The 18,595-nt window shown below is 42.2% G+C and overlaps 1 protein-coding gene across 12 annotated transcripts in view; it reads right to left on the bottom strand.

The window, feature by feature from the left end:
* atp2b2 (ATPase plasma membrane Ca2+ transporting 2) overlaps positions 1-18,595 on the bottom strand; it is a gene marked incomplete at both ends in the record, with an annotated part of 130,661 nt that overhangs the window by 46,535 nt on the left and 65,531 nt on the right. For 8 of the 12 annotated variants that reach the window (XM_080728577.1, XM_080728583.1, XM_080728588.1 and 5 more), the window contains 4 exons: positions 9,119-9,361; positions 9,604-9,818; positions 11,481-11,642; positions 16,369-16,410. In XM_080728577.1, the coding sequence (XP_080584703.1) occupies positions 9,119-9,361; positions 9,604-9,818; positions 11,481-11,642; positions 16,369-16,410 (662 nt within the window). Of the gene's footprint in view, positions 1-9,118; positions 9,362-9,603; positions 9,819-11,480; positions 11,643-15,108; positions 15,139-16,368; positions 16,411-18,595 lie in introns of all 12 variants that reach the window. The other 4 variants (XM_080728581.1, XM_080728580.1, XM_080728587.1 and 1 more) reach the window with 3 other exon arrangements.

Below are 18,595 nucleotides of genomic sequence, written 5' to 3'. Positions count from 1 at the left end.
AAATCGCTATCCATAAGCTTGGCTATTTTCCAAGTAGGGCATTAATTACCAGGGGGATTAAAAGATATATACTGTATATATATGGAGACAATGTGCAAGGACTGTACACATGCACTCTTAGCATACACGTGCGTGCGTGCGTGCGTGCGTGAGTGCGTGCGTGCGTGCTCACACTGTGTATAAGAATGTGGATGGAATGTGAATGGGGGTACATTTTGTTCTTTCTCCCCTTGAGACTTGTACACCTACTACTATAGCATCTGTACATGCAGACAGAAGCAGCACCACATCTATAGCAGCCAGCGTATGATGGAGCCAGAGAGGCAGCAGGGGGGGGGGGGATACTGATATGGATATCAAAGCCTGCCTTTGTCCCTTTGTGTTACGGCCATCATACACTACAGCAGCCATCCTGGCATCCCACAGGACGGAGACTCTTATATAAGACTACACCAGCCAGCACTCTGTAGCACTGACTGAGGGATTGGGGGTTGAGAGGAGGAGGGCTGTGCTGGCTGATTATTGTTCACCAGATGCTTTTCTGTCTACTGGAGCCCGGCTGATCACAGAGCTTTGGGGTCCGATGCCAATGTGCCATGTCACGAAGCATTGTTAGGAGATTTTTGGTGTAGAGGGAAAAGAGAAGAGGGCCTAGTATAGGGGACTACGGTGACATGGAAATGTATTACTCAAGCCCAGCGGAAACGAAGACTCTCAAAAGATCAGTTCACTTTGACTCAGATGCAATATAAAATGATATAAAAAGGTTTATTTACAGCGCTGTAACATTCACACATCAGACATGTTGCTTCAGCAAGGCAAAAAGATGGACTGACTTGCCCTCCACTCTCACAGTTCATTATTAATTCGCTAAAACAAAACATCACACTTTCTTCTCTTCAGAGCTCATTAAAAGCCAAGAACCTTATCTCTTCCTCACATCCATAAAACAAAGAGGCCACCATGTGGTAACTATGACCTCCTTACCTATCCTCCCTCATCCCTACCGGCAGCTGTGTCTCAGGGTCACGCAGCACATAACAGTCATCAAAATATAATAATATCTAATTCCCTTCAACGGTCAACTACATACAGAATATAGCCCAGTGAGTCATAGTCAGCTATTAGACGTCCGTCTAAAACAGGGTTATATAACTGGTCTAAAAGTGAACGTTTTTTAGTTTAGTTTAGACGTTGAAACAACATTATTTTGACGGCTATACATAGACGGTCTATATACAGTATAGAGGCTTAAACAAAAACAGCTAATCAACATCTAATCTAAGCTTAGCCGCCTAAAAAGCGTTCACTTTTAGACCAGTTATAACCCGGTTTTAGTCTAGCCCTTTAAATGTAGGCTATATTAAGCATCTAATAGCCCCCCCAAAAAAAGCTCAGTGGGAGGCTTAAACCCATTCAGAATCTTCAAATTCTTGTCACACACTCACTTAATATTCAGAGCTTTACAGCATGTAAATATGATTTTGATTTGTATGAATATCAAGTCAGGACTATCACTGTCAACGATCTGGTCACTTCAACTGATCACATATAGTCCATCTTTCTTACAATCACACAGAAACGTTACAGGATTAATGAACTGCTCCGTCTGTAATGTCAAGTCTAAATAGAAATTAATTAACCACAAGTTCAAGTTCAACGAAAGCAACACATTTCTATGAAAGAAGGTGGCAGGAAGCGAGGCGTTACAAGGGAGATTTGCCTGCCTGCGGCAGAAAACAAAAGGAGTTATTTCTCACCTTGAGCTGCAGCTTTTCAAATGCAATGGACTCTGGAATGGGGATCTGGCCAGAGATTAGTGAGCACAAAAGCCCCATTGTTACATTTAATTACAATTCTTATTCCAAAAGAAAAAGGGAGAGCAGCCGTTAAGGTTTTAATATTTCAGTCTGATGAAGGTACACGATAGAATTGTTCGTGATGTGTTGAACTAAATGTTACAGTTTTACCCCACAATCAGAACTCACAAGTGAAATACACGTTTTTAAATACATTTTCATAATTGTATTAATCAAATCCACCATAATTAATTCATTGGGTACAATGTGTTAGCTTAGGATCCTATCTCCTGTTTCCATAGCATGGACATGACGCTAGTATCTCACAGGGACTTAACCCATTTAGGCCTAGAATTATTGAATGCTTTAACCAGTGAAAAATAGCACATATACAAGCTCACAGCGCGGTGAGCTTGTAGATCTGATATTTTTGAAAAAGTTGTGAAAATGTGTGCAAATCTTTGAATATATGTATTTGCAACTCAAATTTTGCTTCTGGGTGGTCCCTGGAACTAAATATTTTGAGATGGGGGTCCGTGGCCAAATACATATCATTTTGGGGGTCCTTCACATGAAAAGGTTTGAGAACCACTGACATAGTAGTCTCTCAAGAACAGGCTAACTGAGCTCCATTTAAGGGAAAAGGACCTTTTCTTTGACGATGGCTATAGCCAGATTGCTGACATAGAAACATTGGTTTTTCATAAAATCTTTCAAAAGACACATATAGAATCGGGTCAAAATTCTAATTTTCACGATTTTTTCAAAAATAGCAGATCTACAAGCTCGCAGCGTGGCACTCGGTGCCGCGCTGTGAGCTTGTATATCTGCTATTTTTCAATAGTTAAAGCATAAAATAATGATACACAATTATGTGTATTGTGTACCCGTTCTAAATGGGTATAAAGGTTAAATAAATACCCTCAATCCAATGCTTGAGGCGGCGTGCCAAACAGGGAGGCACTGGGTACCAGTCTTTGGTAAGACTTGACCGAGGAGTGAACGCTGAGCTCTTGATGTCAGTGCAGATAGTCTAACCACAAGGCCACTGAGCTAGTATTTTAAACCAGTAAGACTCCCTAATCGGGAGATAAGCGACCGTTGGTCGCTTATCTCCATAAATAGGCCAAAAAGTAGTTTGTGCAAAATCGTCCTGATGGTGGCGCTAGATGGGACAGATGCGTTGTGATTACATGACTGTAGAGATACTGTGTACTGGTGTGCATGATTTTAGGGCAAAATCTGTAGGAGCAGGGTGACTGTAGAGATACTGTGTAGTGGTTTGTGTGATTTTAGGGCAAATTCTGTAGGAGCAGTGTCCAAAAATGTGTTTTTTAAAAATCAGCCAGATGGTGGCGCTAGATGGGACAGATGCATTTTGATGACATGACTGTGTAGTTATGAACAATAGCTAATGTATACAATTGAAAGTGAAAGAGATGACCTTTTTAACATTCCAGCATTTACAAAAGCAGTTTCTGTTAGCTAAAGGGTGGGCATCTGTATTTATGGTTGCTAATATGTGGCTATTGTTCTGAGGTTTCAGCAATGATCACAGAAGTCTTCAAATCTTGTGTGTTGTCTTCATTGAGTTTGGGAGAAATGCCAATACTAGCATGCAAGATGCAAGCTCTCCTGCTAAAAGTAGACACACCCACAGGCAGATCTTGATAGTGGACCCAGGTCTGTTTATTTAAGCATGGAGGCTCATCCTTCCTGGACTCCCTGGTGTGAAGGGGTGTGTGTGTGTGTGTGTGTGTGTGTGTGTGTGTGTGTGTGTGTGTGTGTGTGTGTGTGTGTGTGTGTGTGTGTGTGTGTGTGTGTGTGAGTGAGAGAGAGAGGACAGTGGCAACATTCCTTGCCACTTGGCAGGTCACACATTATGTTTGAGAGAGAGAGAGAGTGTGTGTGTGTGTGTGTGTGTGTGTGTGTGTGTGTGTGTGTGTGTGTGTGTGTGTGTGTGTGTGTGACACAGAGAGAGCAGCCCCGTTGGGGTGGTCATTTGGTCATTTTTGCACATTTGGTAATTTTTTACACCTGGGGGTCCCCCAGGGACCTGGGGGTCCCCGAAACTCCGGGGGTCCTTGGAGGTTGTAGTTTGGCAGGCAAGGAGTGTGTGTGCAAAATCTGGCATGGATCGGGGCAACGGTTGCAGAGATATGAGCAGGGCAAAAGTGTGACGTGTGACGTGTGACAGAGGGAGTGACGGAGGGACAGCCGGTGGAGGTTTGGATAGTGTGCAAGTAACTGCGACCTACGGTCGCAATAATAACTAACTCTAAATAATAAATAAAATAATCTCTACGAGCAATTATTTACGCTTGAAAGCTCCAACCAGGATTGAGATAAAAAGAAAAAAACAACTAACGATAAGAGTGTCTATGATGGGAGGTACGTACAGATGTGCAAAGCTTCACAAGAAGTCGTCTGCCATTGGCATGCAAGGAGGGCATTTGTAAAGGTGTTATGTAAATGCTGTTCAGATTCTTATTTCCAATGAAAAGAGGTGTCGAAAAGTGTCTTTTGTTTTCAGTAACGAAAGAGACGAATGAGCAAGGCTAAACGGTGAAAAGAACCTGGGAAAACAAGTATTTCCAGAAACAAATTCAAGAAAAGTACATGAAATGCCGAAGCTTTGAAGTGGCACATCTGTATGGAGGCGGGACAGCTCCGGGATGCTACAATCATAATTCAGCACTGTGTTTAAAGTTTCAATTCAATTGTAAAATTACAGAGTTCTCCTCATTCTAAAGTAAAACATAATTCATGTTGAAAAGACACTGGAGCAGCTCGGACAGTTGAAGCCATGACTCCATCCATGAGGAAGATGCGGTAGTCAATGCTATTTTATACTTAGCACCTTAATAAAAGACCCTTCAACTGTCCGAGCTGCACCAGTGTCTTCTCTACATATTGCTGTATTGTCCTACTCCTGTGATGTGGCTTACCTACTTGGCTGAGATGCAGCAGTAGACTCCCTTTCTTCTAAAAAATATAATCTTTTCAGTCCATTAATTGTGTAGTAATTATTCATTTAAGGGTTGGTTTGGATTCTTCGCTTCTACACTGAGCTGTCCATGGTGCTGAAAGTGCATATCATGTAAAAGTATAGCTGTTACTTCTTCTCGTCTACTCATATACTGTAGTTTGGAACACACAGTGACTTTTCTTTCTTTCTTTTCAAACATTTTTAAAATAGTGAAAATAGTCAATCTACGTACAAGCTCACAAAGCTGTGAGCTTGTAGAACTGCTATTTTTACTACTTTTGTGCAATTGTATGATGAACTACGGCATCAATTTATGGAAAATACATACAAAAGTTGAAACATGGAGATACAAGGCTTCTGCCCGACAGTGAAGATTTAATCCTCCAGCAGAAGTCTAAGCTGTGGTCTGAAGGGGCTTTCTTTCCTGTCTAGCTCAGCAGCTCTGAGGGCACAATGGTCTGACGTAATGCAGAGAGCAGCATCCCTCCAAGGAGAGACACTGCATAATTGTAGCACTATCAGGAAGTTCAGACTGGACAGTGAAACGCTCTGGGGAAAGGCAAGTGTAACCAACCCACAAGATTTGAACTTTGATGTCACAGTAGAAATAGCCTGGAACCCAGCCTGATTCATTCTGTTCCAACTTTCTTTTTCTCTTCACTTCGCTTGTCAGTCTGGCTGTCTTCCTATGTGAAAGGGCTGGGCCGGTCGTGGACGCCCAGGCGACGCGGACTCTGATTGGTCTGTGGGAGGGGTGGGACCAATGTAAAATTCAAGCCACTTCCCCTCTTTCTGTGATTCGTTGAGCACTATCTTATCAGCAATGACGTGCCTACGTAACAGGTGACATTCGGACACAGAGAGAGTTCTAGAGACGGCCACACTTACAAGTGGAAAAACAGTCTGCTGAATGGCACGGATCTGTCTAGAAACTGAAAAATAGAGAAGAAGAATAAGAAGAAGTTGTGTATTCAGGTGTTTTATGAATTCAAATGCTTGTAACGGCTGATCTTTAAAAATAACTTAACTAAAATGGTGTTAATGAAGTCATTGTTCATAGGGGAAAATTGTTTTCCTGTTCACACCAACCACAAGTTTTAGATTTTGTGTGTGAGTGCATGTGCATGCATGCGTGCATTTGTGCACGTGTGTGCGTGCCAGTATGAGATAAGGCGACATACTGTGCTGTCAGAAGTGTAACTGCAAACCTAATTATAGATATTACTGCACAGTGCATACTGCATGTGCACACAGAAAAATAAAGGTGCCAACTGGAAACGGAATTGCTTCCATATAGAACCTTTCTTATAGTTCTATAAAGAACCCTTAACGAAAAATTACTTAAACCCTATTGAACTATTTCCGGTTCCAAAAAAAAAAAGTTCTCTAGCACCATATGAGTAACATGAAGAACCATTGACAAAATAAAATTGTTCTTTATAGGTTCTTTTATCTTTGTGGAACCATTATATCCTTTTAAAGAACCATTTTTCTGTGTATTAAGGTTTCGATGCATGCGAAACTGCTGGCAACGCTAGCAAGTCTATGAGAACAAGCCCAAAAGAAGCGACTAGGCCACATGAGCACTTTGAACCTATATACATTGGATATTTGAAAATAGCCAATCTACAAACGCACAACGCTTTGCGGAGTGACTCGTTAGGGGGCTTGTAGGTCATATTTTTGAGAAAAAAAAGAAAAAAAAAGTTACAAATGTTACAAATATCTTTGACACACACAAACCTTGTATGGGGGTCCCTGGCACAAAATATTTTTAGATCGGGGTCCTGTGACCAATACATAAATTATTTGGGGTTGTTGAGAGCCATTGGTTTACAGAACATTTGGAAGCAAGCCCAAATAAGCTAGAGAATTAAAAAACAAGCCCAACAAAGCGCAACCACCAATATTTACAAACGACTTTAAAGAAAATCACACTCAGATTCGCCTATAACAAGCAGACATGGCAACACTTAGTGGTCATGTCACAGGAACCAAGGTGCACAATAGCGTGGCACTCCATCTTGGCAGCCCATTGGTTAAGACTGTGATCTTGCCTGGAGGAGAAGGAAGTGAGGACTGTGACATGGTGCTGCCACAGATGTCCTGCCTGCTTCAATCTCCCCCAATGCACCTTCCAGAAGGACATTTATCAGTTGATCAACCATCAATGAATGGACTCTACATGGGATTACTATAGTGACAGACAGACACACAGATGGCGTGTGCGTGCGTGTGTGTGTGTGTGTGTGTGTGTGTGTGTGTGTGTGTGTGTGTGTGTGTGTGTGTGTGTGTGTGTGTGTGTGTGTGTGTGCGTATGCACGTGTGCTTGCTCGCTCATGCAAGGACAATGGATTACGCTGGCATTTTCCTGTTATCGATGATGTCCTATCCATAGATAGAAGGAAATAAAGAAAGCTGTTCTCTGTCTATCTAATCAATCAATCAATCAATCAATCAATCAATCAATCAATCAATCAGTCTGTCAGTGTTTGTCTATTTACAGTATCTATCTATCTATCTATCTATCTATCTATCTATCTATCTATCTATCTATCTATCTATCTGTATGTATCTATTGTGTGTGTATTTCTGATTGCACAAAGGTTTAATTGGCTTAGAGAAAATCTCATTTTGTTGCATTCACAGTAAACAAGAGAGCATCTCAGGCACTCAAGCAGATTGGATTCAATTACTGTTGGTCTGCCATGCTCTGAAGTCGGAATATCAGATCGGGCACAATTACACAACATTCTCAAGGTGGTCGACTCAAGTGGATGCTTAATGAATGTAAAAAGCAGCCGCCAAGGACATCGCCTGCCTGCGCTGAACCATGGTGTTAAAAAAAGTCAAATATGTCTGTCTTTCAGGAAAGCAGCTAGAACTAAGGAGTTCATCGCAGGTTAATACAGTCTTATAGGCGAGGCTTTCTTTCAGACTTAAAACCCGCAATGTGGGTAAGAAAAGAGATAATTTAAAGCATTAACATAAGAATGAGGATATGAGAGCAATGCTATTTCACATTATGAATAATGTGGAATGGAACATGCGCTGCTCCGTATAATAGCGACTTTAAGAATGACGGTGTGCTGAATCCTAAAAAAAAACACACAAACTAAATCCTGGATAACAATTCTTTCCCATAATAATATTATTTAATATTGTATGTTTGATATTACATAATATTATTTTGATTTGTTAAATAGATTTGTCTATTACCGTATTAGTCCTGCAGGGGAAATCAACCTTACAGCTTCAACTGGCTGATGGCTGCTCAGATGTCTATGATGAGCGTTCAGAGAGGGAGCCTTCTGATGGCCTCTCTACCCACTAACCTACAGCTGCCTCTAAACATAATATTGTGAGAGATGATGACACAAGACTGTATGATTGCGCTGGTACTGTACATGAAATCAATGACACTATAAATAACATATAATAATATATTTGATCCACTGTGCCATTCAAGAGTAGTGTCATTGATTTCATGTACAGTACCAGCGCAAACAGTACCAGCGCAATCATACAGTCTTGTGTCATCATCTCTCACAATACACATCTCCATTCAGAAACATTGCCATTCAGAAGATTGACTTCCATTATTCTAAATGGAGGTGTGACCTAACCCTAACCTAAACCCTAACCCTAACCTCAGTGGGGGTATTTCTGAATGGGGATGTTTCTAAGTGGGGCTGTTTCTGAATGGAGGTCTATATATATGTCACCGGATGTTAGAGAAACAGGACGGCCGAGAAACGGAGCACTCGCGGTGCCGCACGGGGCGGAACAAGCGGTCGCCCACAACAACGTCCTCCAGGCGGAGCCCATCGATTGTCCACGACATTGCAAGCGGCGCGAAGGCCAGCGGACCTTGGTCCTGCTCTTCGCCCCCGAGCGCCGCAGGCGCGAGTGGCCGCGAAGAGCGGGCCAGGGCCGCGCGGCCGGCGGAGCGCCGCGCGAGTTACGAAGCCGTGGTGAATGCAATCGTTATATTTATGCCCAGGCCGTAAGGCCTGGGCAAGCCCAAGATAAACGCTCATAGTAAGCTAATGGCTAAGCTAATGGCTAAACACCGCCCAGCTAGGCTAGTAAATAAAGAAAGGGAGTCGCAAACAAGTGACGTCAGCGCCTGCACTAGTGAATGGCTGTCTATGGGCTGTCGTCGCCATCTGGTGGTGATTAGTGTGTGGTGAACGAAACAAGCGCTCTTACAATGAACGTCCTGAGTTACCCAAACATGCTGTAACATATATATATATATATATATATTCTATTTTGTATATATCCATGAATCGAAACGAATCGATTAGGCAGGCAGTGAGTATCTTACCAGTATCTTGGTGGTATAAGCGCTGTTGATGGAGATGGAGTGGACACACAGGTCCAGTGATTTGGCAGGCAGGGCGCTGGGGTCAGGGATGGCCTTGTGGTGGACATCTCCCATGAAGAGCTGCACCACTGTCATGCGGTTGGTGGTCAGCGTTCCCGTCTTGTCGGAGCAGATGGCCGTGGCGTTGCCCATGGTTTCACAGGCATCCAAGTGGCGTACCAAGTTGTTGTCCTTCATCATTTTCTGTTGAGCAAAAAAAAAATCGTTTGTTAGCTCACTTAGGGTTGTCACATTTTAGAAGAATTTCAAGAAATTGGGCCTCTTCCTTACCTCCTTCAAAGGTGTTACCAATGATTCTAATGAAAGCTCTGTCACATTTCGTGCAGGGGTCTGCAACCTTTGCGTGCGTGCGTGCGTGCGTGCGTGCATGCATGTTTGCATGCTTGCGTGTGTGCAAGCGTGTGTGTGTGCCTGTCCTTCCTTACCTTGACAGAATAGGCCAGGGAGATGGTGACAGCCAATGGCAGACCCTCTGGCACCGCCACCACCAGCACGGTCACACCAATGATGAAGAACTTGACAAAGTACTGCATGTAGACAGGCGTGCACTCCGGCATCCACGGGCGCTTCTGCAGCACAAAGTTGTCCACGGCAAAGTACAGCACCAGGATGATGACCGTGATGGCCGACATGAGCAGACCTGACGCACACAGCGGGAAAGAACATCTTTTTCAGGTGATTAGCCCAGGTGGGCGTGGTTTTGAGATTAGGTTTAAATGGTAAATGGTGCATTTATATAGCGCTTTTATCCAAAGCGCTTTACAATGTGCATTACATTCACCCATTCACACACACATTCATATACCGGTGGCGGTGGAAACCTTGCAAGGCACCAACCTGCTCACCGGGAGCAACTCGGGGTTCAGTGTCTTGCCCAAGGACACTTCGACATGTAGACAGGAGGATCCGGGATTTGAACCGCCGACCCATGGATCATCCAACCTGCTCTACCTCCTGAGCTACAGCCGCCCCTGTAGCATAGTTTAATCATCGTTTCTGTGATGTTAAGGTTAGGGATAGGCCTATATACCTGTATATACCGTATAACCATGTCCCCAACTAGGTGGAACAGCAAAGAAAGAGGCTCTTTTGACACAGGAGCCTTTGTAAACATTGTAACAATATGACCAACATGAAGCGCATTAATTAGTGGCTTCCAAAGTGGGGTGAAAATGGATCCTTGGGGGGGTTCCAGGTAGCTCCAGCCAAGCCTTTTGATTGGTCGCATTTGATTAGGCTCTGTCCATGCTCAAATCACGATAAAGGACACTTAGCCATACTCACATAAAAAGTGCCACTTCACTATAAAATTATGAATGGTGAGATTTTGTGTTGAAAAAAAGAAAAAAGAAAAAGAAACGGTAGTCAGTGTTTCCACACATAATTGAGTTTCTCATTATAAATATTACTAAACCATTGAATCGAAATGTATCTGCAAAATCCTCACTGTTAGTGAGTGGTGTAAAGTAAGTAACTAAGTACAAAGTACATGTACTCAAATACTGTACAGCACAATTTCGAGCTATTTACAAATTTCAACACTTTTACTTCTCAACCCGCTACATCTCAGAGGAAAATATTTTACTTTTAATCCACTGCAATTATATGAGTGTAGATTTTGATTATTATTACAAACAGCATTGTATACTGTATCAACATTGCAGTACTGATACTTTTACTCAAGTAAAACATGTGAGTACTTCTTCCATCACTTCTGTCAGTGAGGTACTAATGAAATCAGATGGACCTGTTTACTCTGATACTGAGGATTTTACTCCTCCTACTCATTCTCCAGCAGCTGTGCTGGTGAGTCTGTGACACAACGCTTGCACTACCGGCTTAAAAATACATGTGAACTTCACGCAGATGTAGCAGCTAAATCTGTCCATGAAACATCAGCAGATGTCTTAGTTACACGATTTGATGTATTTATTTTAGAGGGAAATCGTGAAATCTAGAAAGCAGTAGCTCAAGTTGGCTGGCTGACTCAACAGGGACTAGAAATTGCCCATAAACAGAGATGACACTTTTCTCCCTTTTCTTTTTAAGACCAAATTGGAAGTGTGTGTGTGTGTGTGTGTCTGTCTGTCTGTCTGTCTGTCTGTCTGTCTGTCTGTCTGTCTGTCTGTCTGTCTGTCTGTCTGTCTGTCTGTCTGTCTGTCTGTCTGTCTGTCTGTCTGTCTGTCTGTCTGTCTGTCACTCACATATCTGAAGAACTGTTTGACCGATTGCCGTAACGGGTACGGGAGCCATATAGCTGAGTTGGTAGAGATGCCACCTGAAACATGCATTGGTACTGTACCTGCTTTGCCAATCTGTACCGCCAGCTTGGTCAGCTTCCCTTGCAACACAGACTTCTCTTTCTTGTTGGGGTTCACCTTCTTCACCTTCTCCTCCACATCTCCGCCCTCGGCGCTCTTGAGAGGCTGCATTTCCATGGCAGCAGCCCCATCCTGCTTCTTCACTGTAAACATCACAAGATACAGACGTATATGCGTTGTTAGGAACTTGGGTTGGACCCGGTGGTGGGAGGGTGACGGAGGGACAGGGAGCTAAGATCTCTGACCCTAAAAGGTCAAATGGCGAAAGGTAGACCCAGAACCTCCCATAACATGGAACTTTCCAAAACCTGTCCTGTGATGTTTCTTTTATTTTATTTTCTTTTTTAAGATTTGTTTTTGGGCTTTCATGCCTTTATTGATAGGACAGCAGACTGACAGGAAACGGGGAGAGAGATGGGGAGTGACACGCAGCAAAGGTCGTCGGATTTGAACCCACGACACGCTGTCAGGCGTGTGTTATGCGTCTGGACCGCTAGGCCAGCGGGCGCCCCGATGTTTCACATTTTTTGGATAACCAGAACCAGGGAGGTATTTTATAGCTAAAACTAATAATAACAAGTGATAACAGTTGCAACGTGCTATTAACGTCAGTGCTATGAGCGTCAGCGATGTGTCAGTGTCAGTGCTGTCAGCATCATCATCAGCACCAAGCCGTAGCGGATGGAAACAAATGCAGAACCTGTCAACGTTAACACAGCATTGTGTGGTTCACTTAGTTCTTGTAGACCAGTGGTTTTCAACCAGTGGTCCTTGAGGGGGTTCCAGGTGGTCCCCAGCAAATGACGGAGAGTTGGTAACAAAATGGACCCTTATAGATCTTTAACTCTTGAGAGTGTCATTTTACACTCTTAAAAAAAGGTTGAAAACCACTGTTGTAGACGAAAATAAACAAATGTGAGTCCAAGGCCAACGCTGGGGGGTGAGAGCTGACCAGAAGGGGAGCCACGTTACTGGACCAGGATGACCACAGAAGTAAAGTTATTCTGTTAAAGGACAACTTTGTTTTTCGAACAAGGGTTCATATTTAGATTGTAATTAGAGAAAAGAAAAGATGAGTGTTGAAATGTTTTCAATTACTGCTTTCTATTGTTTTAGCGATTTTAGTATTTTGATTTCAGTGGGTGGGGGCATGCGTACAAGTGGCTAAATATGTATAATATATTTAGACACAATAAGACGGTAATTTCTTTATTACTATTTACACCAGCCTCATAACTCACATCTGGCCATGAAAGATTGCGGTGCATCTTGGGAATGGGCTTATTGTGTCTAAAAAAATACATATTTAGCCAAATCAAAACTGTTAAAATCACAAAAACGATAGAAAGAAATTAAAACATTTTAACACTCATCTTTTCTTTTTTCTATGACTATCTAAAATATGAACCCTTTTTGTAAAAAAAAACAAAGTTGTCCTTTAACAACCTCTCATTGGTGGGATGGAGACACCTCTGGAACGACTTATTCTAGGAAGTATACAAATCTAACTCTACTGAAATCAATAGACATGATGTTCTAAATCGCTTAAATCCTACACTGTGAATGAATGCCAAAAATCGGAAATAGACGATCTACAAGCTCACTGTTATGAGCTCACTGTTGCTGATGTTCTGATCTTTGCCTATTTTGCCAAATGTTCGTGAATTTTTTGCAGAATGTTCACCTATCATGACATGCCCAGAATAGGGACACTCTCTTGAAGTAGTCCAATTTCACTTTTTTAAAGGAGTAGTTCACCCCCAAAATGACTTTTTTTCTATTCGCATTCCTAAGACAAAAAAATCTATTTACCTCCATTGATTCCAGATGGGATCATCCGGATTTCGGATGGGGGTACATTTATGGTTAACAAATGTCTAGGAATGCGACAAAAAACTAAAAGTTTTATGGAACTCAAGTCTCCTTGGCGTGAGTAATCAATAGAAAAAAAGTCATTTTAGGGGCGAACTACTCCTTTAATCTGTGAAAGTTCTCTCCTGATTGGATACAATATATCCTGACCCACCCGGCAGCAACTGAATGTAAAACCATAAGAAAGAAATCCTTAGCGCTCACTTCCTAGTAGTAGATTCCCCATGGAAGTAAATGACAGCAGATGGATAGAGTCACATCACCAGTAATGTCCATTTTATTGTGAAAGGAAATTAGAGATTCCATCCACATACCCTCGGTCTTCAGTTCCTCTGACACACACACATACTGTACACACACACAGAGAGAGAGACTAAACCACTTGTTCTCAGTTCCAGCAAGCACGCACGCACGCACTGCACTCTCTCTCTCACACACACTCACACACAAGTGTGTGCGCGGCCAGTGATAGGTTCCAATGATAATGGAACCTATTATGATGTATCACTTGCATCACTGTTGCTGTTCGTGAAAAGCCTTTTAGTGTTGAATGTCGTTTTTCCCTGTGATGACACATCCAGCCTTACTTGAAAGAAGATGGAAAAAATCTGCAAATCTTAACAATCTATCTCTGTTGCTCAAAAGAAAATGTAGGCCTATATTATACGTGGTTCCACTGAAACTGAGCATAGCGTTAGTTCTGGTTCTGGCAGGACACCATAGTCATAGGCCTTGCCTCATGATTAGCTGATCAGCCAATTCCTGCCAAGTCCTCCCCATAGAGACATCTTAATAAGCGCTTCATCTAGCCTATTCCTGCCGCAGCATACACATGCCCATCCACCACTTCAAGTAACATACTTAGTAAGTACATTTACTCATATAGGCTACTGAACTTATACTTACTTTTACCACCCCGGACTGGGGAAAGTACTGGACGTCATTACTTTTTCCACCACTGGGTATGTAGTACACGTAGCACCCGGGAGGGTCTTTGCTTCGCTACTCTCCCTGCCCAGATTCCAGAACAGAGCCGTGCCGCCAAGCATAATGAATGCTCGAATATCATCGTAATTAAATTACTGTTTTAATATGCAATTAAAAACTTTTTTTATTTCGACGAAAGTGGTCCTGATAGAACCATTAGTTTCCATTTTAAAATTCCCGTTGATGTATTGTTATTGAGAGAGACACAGTGTATAATGGAAATTATATGACAAGGCAATTTCACCTGCAGGGACTGCAATAAACTCAAAGTCGAGTTGTTGAGTGTTACGATTAATCAAAATGTTAATTACAATATTACTCAACAGATGGCATGAAGGCGCACCAGGAGTTCTTCAACCTGATCATTTCATTTAATGTCTCTTAATGTAGCTTATTACGTTGACTGCGCTGTTAGTGATACCAAGGGCAACCTATAATGAGGACCAACAAGAAGAACAAGAAGTTCCTACAGTAAGTGCACATGTCCATTTGGACACTTGTTTCCCTCCATGGGACATCTGCCTGGTGGAAAAATAAATATCCACCTTCACTTGAAACTGTCACAGCATAATGGGTTTGGCAATTTCACCCCAAATCTTGCCTGCTGTATCCCTGCCATACTTGAAGCCATATTCTCTAGGTTGAAACAGTGTGCTCTCATTTGTAGCATCTAAGTAGTAAAATGATTAGTATTATTAGATTCAATTAGATGGAATGTCATGTTCTTTCATCATGCACAGTTGCACACACTCTTCTTCTTTTTTTCTTTTTCTTTTTTTGCTGCCGCAGTAAACACGTTAGCAGCAAGGAGACTAAATAATAATCGCCAAACTTACCCTTTAATAATCCAAAATTTAACTAAGACTAGGCAGTTTTTCATGGTTTAAGAAGAGGGAGTTGGGGAGGTGGGGTGGGGGGGGGGGGGTGATAACTGGGGGATGTTCTCTCAAAGAGAGAAGGACATAATAGTTAACGTCACAACAAGTGAACAACAACGACAACACACAACAGGGACAACACTGCAGAGACAGACAGTGGATCAGGGTGGAGGAGTATCTAACCAACTACATGACTGCAAGTCAGACCTGGGCCAAAGAGTTCCTCTCGTCCCTGTCCAGGGGCGTCACAAGGGGGGGGGGGGGGGGGGGGGGAAGTGGGACTGAGTTACTCGGGCCCAAGGTGGATGGGCCTTAATTATTTTATACTTCAGCTATTGAAAAATAGCAGATAGACAAGCTCACAGCGTGGCACCAAAAGCCGTGCTGCGAGCTTGTAGATCTGCTATTTTTGAAAAGTCATGAAAATGTGTGCAAATCTATGTATATTTTAAGCGAACATTTGTAACTCAAATTTAGCTTTTGGGGGGTCCCTGGAACTAAATATTTTGAGATGGGGGTCCGTGGTCAAATACATATCATTTAGGGGGTCCTTCACATGAAAAAGTTTGAGAACCGCCGACATAGAAACATAGGTTTTTCCAAAAAATACTTTTTCCAAAGACTTGGACAAATGTTCAAGTTTTTTCAAAAATAGCAGATCTACAAGCTTGCAGCGGGGCACCGTGAGCTTGTATATCTGCTATTTTTCAATAGTTAAAGCACAAAATGTGAGTGAATCCTTGAACCCAGGGCCCAGAATTTGGTGTGAAACCCCTGCTAATGGGATTGACGGATTAAATCATTGGGGATTGGTGCGGCGAGGCAGCCATAACGTGGTGGTCGAGCAATGGTGACACCATGGAATTTTAAGTATAATTCTATATACTTTGTCTTATGAAGAATAGAGGACATAGCTGATCTACTGTACAAGCTCATAGCCTGTCACACTGCGATGCACTGTGAGCTTGTAGATCAACTATTTCCGCTATTTAAGAGGATTTTCCATCTCGATTTGACCCAAGACTTCCAGAGCATAGAGTGTAAAAGATGGGTAGAGAGGAGTAGGGAGAGCATAGGGAGAGGAAGGTAAGATGAAGAGGAGGGGGAGAGAGTGAGAGTTATGGTCGGTTACCTTTAGTTTGGTTGTTCTCCATATTTCCATCCTGCATTTTACCTACGATGGAGACATACAAGACAATAACAACAAAAATAACCAAGGCAGACAACATGTCAGACCAACACACAGACACAGCAACGCAACAGCCAAACCCAAAACATCAAAAACACAAGGAAGACAAGGAAAATGACTTTTAATCCACCATCCCTGTGACAGTCACATAGAAGACGCTTGCAGTGTGGGCGATGTGCAGTTACGTCATGTTGGTGTGTGGCTTTGACTATTCACAGTATACTAGGAAGACAAGACAATTAATGTCACAACACTGAGGCACATTGATGTTCAAATTGAGGTACACTGTCAGTGGCAGAAGTCAATTGTGGTATTGCATGGCTCTTCAGAAGAAGTCTTTGACCTGAGTTATTGATACACTGCAAAATTCTGAATATCAAGTTAACTCAAGAGTGTAAAACGGGCAATTGTTACACTTATGGAGTTAAAGGAGCACTTCACCCATTTTCAACCACATCTTCATATAATTGGTCCTTATTAAGGCTTATCATAAGAGGGTAAAATGTCTTGCTTAGTGTCTCATAGGTGGGTTGTGGACACCACCAATGACATCATCAGTGGCGATGGAAACTACAGTCTTTCTCTTGTTGGAAAGGTAGCAAACTGAACGCATTGATCTTGCATCAATAAATAAAGAAGGAAAAGTTTGAACTCTTGTTTGAAAGGAACACCAATGATGTCAATGGTAGGCAGGTTTCTGAACTGTCCACAGTCAACCTCTCAGACCCAGTTCGGGTAGAAATGGTGGACAGAGATGGTGACATCTGATAATGAGTACGGTGTAATCAGGCACGTGCACACATAGACATCAAAGGGGGCTAGAGCCCCTGCCCTTTTATCCGTCTGTAAAAATGTCCAGACCATGAATGCACTTTTCACTATGGTGAAAGAAATTAAAATGCCCTCTTTCCATGCCATACCTGAAGGCTATATTCAAGAGTGTCCTATCCAAACTCTCCTGAATTGAAAGAATTGTCCTCTCTGTGTAGAAATCCATGCTTTGTTCAGTGTGGTGTCAAATATAAAAAATAGCCGACCTCCAAGCTCACAATGCGAAGCAGCACGACACGTTGTGAGCTTGGAGGTCTGTTATTTTTTATATTAAAAAAAAAGGCCCTTTTAGAAATGTCAGCCCCTGCCTCTCTAACATTCTCTGCACGTCCCTGAGTACAATTATATAAAGACAAGGTGAAAATGGGTGAAGAGCTACTTTAAATTAACAGTCAGAGTATGACCGTATACAAATACTATATTGGGATATTCTGTTAAATCATAAAAGTGTGAATTTATTTTTTAAAGGCTCTTTGAAGTCAAGTATATCATAATGTCTTGCGTGGAATAAAGTACATTTGTGTATGCATAAAAAGTCTTTGGGCGTTTTGTTTCTTTTGATAGAAATACAGAACTTGCATTTGAATGTATAATTGCACACAATCAATACAAGTAAAGACATCAGAATATACAATGGGGTGTCAAGTAGGGCTGGGCGATATGACTTCGAATCAATATTACATATATTTAAACACTTTGCCCCAATTCTAAATTATTAATTGCCACAATATTATTTTTAAATAAGGAAAATTGACAATCTACAAGCTCAGAACGTGTCGTGATGTGACGTATTGTGAGCGTAAATTGGTTTCTCGATTATTCTATTAACCTACGGTAAGAGCCAGATTAAGTTGGTGATTGGTTCTAAACAAGGCTTTCAATATATTTTCTGTTAATTGCCCAGCCCGATAGGGAGGTGTCAAGGTACATCGTCACAATGAGAGCGAAAAGACCACATAGAGACTTTCACACAACCATCAACACACGCAAAGCATCACCACAACCATACACCAACGCACGCACCGTAATCCAAACCAGTGAAAGCATGCGTGTGAGAAATGATGTCAGAATGTGCATGCAACATTACACAGTTAAGGATCAAGGGAGTGGATATGTGAATGCTAGAGATAGAGACAGAATTATAGAAAGAGAGAGATAAAGATAGGAGGAAAGAGAGAGAGGCTGAGGGAAACTCATCTCACATTGTGGCGTTACAGTCAAGGTTTCCACCTGACAGTGATAATCCCATATTAATTAAAATGGCTAATGGGAGGGCCGGCCGACATCACTCTGACTCAGCCATAAACAAATATGTGTCGTCATGGCATCAGCCGCAAAC

Source organism: Nannobrachium achirus, assembly GCF_963921795.1.
Source record: "Nannobrachium achirus genome assembly, chromosome: 6".
Classification (NCBI taxonomy): Eukaryota; Metazoa; Chordata; class Actinopteri; order Myctophiformes; family Myctophidae; genus Nannobrachium; species Nannobrachium achirus.
The sequence above is the reverse complement of the archived record's forward strand: the minus strand, read 5'-3'. Positions and strand labels throughout refer to the sequence as shown.